This window comes from Rattus norvegicus, chromosome 15 (genome assembly GCF_036323735.1).
Source record: "Rattus norvegicus strain BN/NHsdMcwi chromosome 15, GRCr8, whole genome shotgun sequence".
NCBI classification, from domain to species: domain Eukaryota; kingdom Metazoa; phylum Chordata; class Mammalia; order Rodentia; family Muridae; genus Rattus; species Rattus norvegicus.
Genome location: NC_086033.1, coordinates 32,675,482 through 32,681,740, shown reverse-complemented (window position 1 = coordinate 32,681,740; position 6,259 = coordinate 32,675,482). Strand labels below are relative to the sequence as shown.

The following is a 6,259-nucleotide window of genomic DNA, read 5'->3' as shown; positions in this document are numbered from 1 at the left end:
ACTGTACCCACCATCACTCCAATCCTTCCTCCTTCAAGTCCTACCGTGTTTGCAGGTCAGCTCATTAACTGTACTATGCAGTCTTCTTCGTTATAATATGATTTCTACAAATGCGAGAGGTTTGTTTCTATGGTGATGGTAGAGACAGTCTAGGCAGAATTGTAGCAGCTGGAAGCATTCGCTTACTCTGAGAGCTCATTAAGCTGGCTGACGTGAAAGGCTGGTGGAGATCCTGCAAGAGCCATCAGGGGTCAAAACTTGGCAGTAAAGTTGTCAGTAAAAGATCCCAGGTATGAAACTTTCGTACCTGTCCAACATCAACTTGACACACTCCTGATATTTCTTATGGACAACCTCGGATGTTTGGTCTGAGGCAACTTTCTAAGCTACATTGTCGGGGAAATAGAATATTTTGTGGCAGCTATGGAATGGTAAGGGACTGCAGGAGAGTTTTCTCATTTAAAAATGGAAGGACAGATACCTTCTCCTATGAAAGGTGAACAGTGGGAAGGACCGCATAATTAATAAGAATGTTTCTACTGCAAGACTGTAGCATCATTTTGTGTTTACCCCTAAAACAGCACCAAGCTGTAATTTTCAAAAAGATGACATCATATACCTCATGCACACATAAAACAAGCTGGTGTCAGTAATGGGTTTTACTTGAGCCATTTGCTACGGAGTGAACAAAATGATGTTATAACCAATTTAAAAGCATTTGAAAGGCTAAGTCATTATAGAGAATGTTAGAATAAGATTGTGAGGTCAGATACAAAACTGATTGAAGTCCAGTTTAAAATAAAAACAAACAAACAAACACATAATCTTAGGGGTCATCTGTCCTGGTAGAGAGAATGTATTTGCATCTCAAAACAACACACACTTTCCCCAGAGAATTAGAAAGCCAATCCTAATACAGCAAATACAGAGGCGAATGCCAGCAGCAAACCACTGAACTGAGACTAGGACCCCCGTTGAAGGAATCAGAGAAAGAACTGGAAGAGCCTGAAGGGGCTCGAGACCCCATATGTACAACAATGCCAAGCAACCAGAGCTTCCAGGGACTAAGCCACTACCTAAAGACTATACATGGACTGACCCTGGACTCTGACCTCATAGTTAGCATTGAATATCCTAGTAAGAGCACCAGTGGAAGGGGAAGCCCTGGGTCCTGCTAAGACTGAACCCCCAGTGAACGTGATTGTTGGGGGGAGGGCGGCAATGGGGGGAGGATGGGGAGGGGAACACCCATAAAGGAGGGGAGGGGGAGAGACTAGGGGGATGTTTGCCCGGAAACCGGGAAAGGGAATAACACTCGAAATGTAAATAAGAAATACTCAAGTTAATAAAAAAAAAAAAAGAAAAGAAAAAGAAAAAGAAAAAAAGAAAGCCAATCCCAACACTACAGTATAAATGCCCTGTTCTCTCTTCTGCCTACTTCCAAATTTCAAGTACCTTTCCTGGTATAGAGTAAAGGCAGTTTTGTAAACTATAAGAGAACAGAGAGTCCAGAAAACAACAACAACGAAAGTCATCAGGAAGCTCTGGGAATTCAAGCATCCTTCCCGATTCAGGAGAGAAATGGTAGCCAAGAGATTCCAAACCAGTGGAGAAGAGGCGCTTACAGGACTGCCTACCTGCTCCCACATCAAAGAGATCAAAGAAACAAGAGTACTAAAGAAGAAGCCATTAGGGAGCAGCTTTGCTCTCTCAGACTCGAAGAAGGAAAAAAACAGATAGAACATCTGCTCCAGGTAAGGGGTCTACAGCTAATGGCACAGTCCAAAGCAAAAAGATAATCTTACAGGGTTCCTGAATTGTATGCATGGCTCAACAGTTTGTTGAGACCTATGGTACCTGAGGTAGCAGGTCATTATTGGCTCTTTTTTGCTTTCGCCTCTGGGGGAATTGGAGAAGCTTAATAGAAAGAATGGCTGACAGGTGTTAGTTAGAGTTCAAGATGAGAGGGAAGCCTTACTAGAGCAGAGGTAGGAGGGGGAGAACACCTTCATTTGATCTTTCTAGTATAAAAAGATCCTCTTTTGGAAATGTTATAAACAGTAGAAATTCTCCCATAGATACGAGTGCAATCTTGGAAATTCGAGCTCAGGGCACCGGCTAATTCCATGTCTGAAAAGAGCTCCCAAGAGAGCACCTTGTTGCCATGGTCACCAGAGAGGACAAATTCTGTGTCCACTCATGTTGGAAGGTGGAATGGGTCAGACAGCACTCTCGATCCTCTTTTCTAAAGACACTAATCTCATTCGTGAGGGCTCAGCTCTTTAAAATCCCAGCTTTTGAGACTGTAGCTTTTTAGGTTCAGTCAAAAGGACAAGTGAGTGAGCCCCTGCCAGCTGAACTGTACTACTCCCTAGACTCAGTTCCCCAAGATCCTCCCCACCTCAACCCCGTGTCTGGCCAGACTACTGTCCCTAATTTCAGCAGAGTCCAGTTGCTCAGGTACAAGCCACACAAGTCAGAAGAACAGAGATCCCTTGCTGCACCAAAGGTCAAGCAAGTTGCTAGAAGTCAAGTCCCCAGCCTGGTCAGAGACTCCCTAGTGGTTCAGAGGCCAAGAAGACTAACATAAATCCAGGCCACAAAGCCCAAAAGACCAAAGAAGAGACAGAAACCAAGGAACAAAATACCCAGCCAACAAAGACAAACACAGAAATCAGCACCCAGACCAATAACCATCCCAAACTCAGATACCCAAATGCATCGCGGAGAGATCAGGGATATAAGGCACATAGCTAAACATAATAAAGGCAATATTCAGCAAGCCAACATCAAATTAAACTTTAAGCAATTCCATTAAAATCAGGGACAAGATCTCTCCATATCTACTCAATATAACACTTAAAGTTTTAGCTAGAGCAATAAGGCAACTAAAGGAGATCAAGAGGATACAAAATGGGAAGGAAGAAGTCAAAGTGTCTTTATTTTCAGATGATATTATGGTATACACCAGTGATCCCCAAATATTCTACCAGGGAACTCCTACAGTTGATAAACAACTTCAGTGGAATGGCTGGATACGAAATTAATTTTAAAAAGATCGAGAAAGCCTCCAGTTACTGTGCAGACATGGCCAAGTCTATGAACCACACCACACACAACCAGTCCAGCAAATGGCACAGAAATGGCATCAAGAAACCCTGGTCACAAAGATACAAATCTCTTACGAGGGTTGACTCCAAGTTCCTGAGGAACATGTGCTTTGCCAAGAAGCACAACAAGAAAGGCCGGAAGAAGACCAAGGCCAACAATGCAAAGGCAGTCTGTGCATGCGCAGAGGCCATCAAGGCCCTCATGAAGCCTCAGGTCATCAAGCCCAAGATGCCAAAGGGCTCCAGCTGCAAACTCAGCTGTCTGGCTTTCATCGCTCACTCCAAGCTAGGGAAGACGATTTGAAGCTACATGGTCAAGGTTCATAGGTTCTGCCAACCAAAGCCCAAGGTTCAAACCCAGGCAGAGGCCAAAGCTCCAGCTAAGGCCCAGGCTCCCACGGGTGCCCGGGCCCCTGTGAAGGCCCCATAGAAAAGGCTCCTGCCAGTGTGAAGACAGACAGACTGCTGTGACACACCCACCTACACACTATGTGCAGATGACCAGTGTCCTATGCTGTTTTTACAAATAAACTTAAGACAAGATCAAAAAGTAAATAAATAAATAAAAGTCAGTAGCCCTCCTATAAACAAATGATAAATGGGCTGAGACAGAAACTAGGGAAGCAACACACTTCACTATAGCCACAAAAAATATAAATATCTTAGTGTAACTCTGACCAAGCAAGTGAGAGACCTGTATGACAGGAACTTCAATTCTTTGAAGAAAGAAATTGAAGAGGGTATTAGAAGATAGAAAGATCCCTCATGCTCATGGATCAGTAGGAATAATATAGTAAAAAAAAAATAGCCATCTACCAAAAGCAATCTACAGATTCAATGCAATTCCCATCAAAATTCTAACACAATTCTCTACAGATCTAGAAAGAACAATTCTCAACTTCATATGGAAAAACAAAAACCTCAGTAAAGCTAAAGCAATCCTGTACAATAAAAGAACTTCTGGAGGTATTACCATCCCTGATTTCAAGCTGTACGACAGAGTGATGGCAATAAAAACCACATGATATTGGTATAAAAACAGACAGGTTGACTAATGGAATAGAATCAAAGACCCAGAAGTAAACCCACACTCCACTGGACACTTGATTTTTGACAAAGGAACTGAAATTATACAGCAGAAAAAGAAAGCATCTTAAACAAATGATGCTGGTCTCACTGGATGTCTACATGTGGAAGAATGCAAAAAGAACCACATCTATCACCCTGCACAAAACTCAAGTCCAAGTGGACCTGACATAAAACCAGATACAAAGAGAAAGTGGGGAACTGCCTTGAAAGCACTGCCATAAGAAACAACTTCCTGGGGTTGGGGATTTAGCTCAGTGGTAGAGCGCTTGCCTAGCAAGCTCAAGGCCCTGGGTTCGGTCCCCAGCTCCGAAAAAAAGAAAAGAAAAAGAAAGATAGAAAGAAAGAAAGAAAGAAAGAAAGAAAGAAAGAAAGGAAGGAAGGAAGAAAGAAAGAAAGAAAGGAAGAAAGAAAGGAAGAAAGAAAGAAAGAAATTCCTGAACAGAACACCAACAGCTCAAGTACTAAGATCAACAACTAATAAATGAGACTTCATGAAACTGAAAAGCTCCTGTAAGGCAAAGGATACTGTCAAAGAGACAAAATGGCAGCCTATAGGATGGGAAAAGCTCTTCACCGACCCCACATCCAACTGAGGGCTGATATCCAAAATACATAAAGAATTCAACCTGTGTCTTGAGCTTGTGGATGGCATCACTGTGAACGTGCAGTCTCGTGAACTTTGACAATGGCCAAGAGCAAACTAAAAGGGCAGAAGTCCAGGAATGAATTTCATATAGCCAGCCACAAAACTTTGAAGGCTAAAAACAAGGCAAAACCAGTTACTACTAATCTTAAGAAGATAAACATTATAAATCCTGAAAAAGTCAACAGAATGAACAGAGCTTTTGTAAATATACAGAAAGAACTAGTAAACTTTTCAAAAAGCCTTCCTCTTAAGTCTGTGCAAAAAGAGCTGAAGCACCATGAAAATGAGCCAGCTAACGTTGACGAAGCGACATGACTAATGTAGTACAGTGACAGCGTATCACATTTCCCCAAAGATCAATAAATTCAATATTTCATACAAAAAAAAGAATTCAAGAAACTAGACATCAACAAACCAAATAGCCCAAATTTAAAAATGGGGAATAAATCTAAACAGAGAATTCTTGACCGTGGAATCTCTGTCAACATATTCAACATCCTTAGCCATCAGGGAAATGCAAGTCAAAACAACTCTGAGGTTCTATTGTATACCCATCAGAATGGCTGAGATCAAAAACTCTAGCAACAGTTCACAGCGTCGAGGATGTGGAGTAAGGAGAACAACCCCTCCATTGCTCGTGGGAGTTCCAACTTGTACAGCCACTTTGGGAAACAATTTGATAGTTTCTCATCAAACTGGGAATAGATCTACCTCAAGACCTAGTGATACTACTCCTGGGCATATGTCCAAAAGATGTCCCACCATACCACAAGGAGACTTGCTGAACTATGTTCACAACAGCTTTATTCATTATACCCAGAAACTGGAAACAACCTAGATGCCCCTCAACTGAGGAAGGGACACAGAAACCATGGTACATCTACACAGTGGAATGGTACTTAGCTATCAAAAACAATGATACTATGAAACTTGCAGACAAATGGATGGAACTAAAAAAGATCATTCTGATGGAGGTAGTCCAGACTCAGAAAGACAAGTATGTATGGACTCTCTTCTAAGTGGGTATTAGCTGTAAAGTAAAGGAAACCATGCTGCAACCCACAGATCCAAAGAGGCTAAGGAGGAAGGAGGGCTCAAGGTGGATGCACACATAAAGCTCACTGAGAAGGGAAAATAAAATAGATAAATATGGGGTGGTGATAGACTAAGGAGGAGGTGGGGATGGGAACAGAAGGGATCAGGTGTACGGGGAACAGAGAGAGAGAGAGAGAGAGTACTGGGAAAGGCAACTGGAATCAGGGTCAGGGAGTTCTCTAGGGTGAGCTAGAAACCTAAAGCAATGGAAACTCCCAGGAATCTATGAGGGTGACCCTAGCTATGATTCTTAGCAATGGGGGATATGGAGCCTGAACCAGCCATCTCCTGTAACCAGGAAAAACTTCCAATGGAGTGA

General features: G+C 42.4%; 1 protein-coding gene across 1 annotated transcript; it reads left to right on the top strand.

Annotated features, from left to right (window-relative positions):
- Positions 1-4,830: 4,830 nt before the first annotated feature.
- Positions 4,831-5,160, top strand: Rbisl1 (ribosomal biogenesis factor like 1). Its single transcript, XM_039094060.2, has one exon. The coding sequence runs from the start codon at positions 4,885-4,887 to the stop codon at positions 5,158-5,160; it is 276 nt and encodes a 91-aa protein (XP_038949988.1). The 5' UTR covers positions 4,831-4,884.
- Positions 5,161-6,259: the final 1,099 nt, after the last annotated feature.

What these genes read in the sequence shown, in the direction of transcription:
- Rbisl1 (XM_039094060.2), top strand. Translation starts at nt 4,885, where the DNA reads ATGGCCAAGAGCAAACTAAAAGGGCAGAAGTCCAGGAATGAATTTCAT.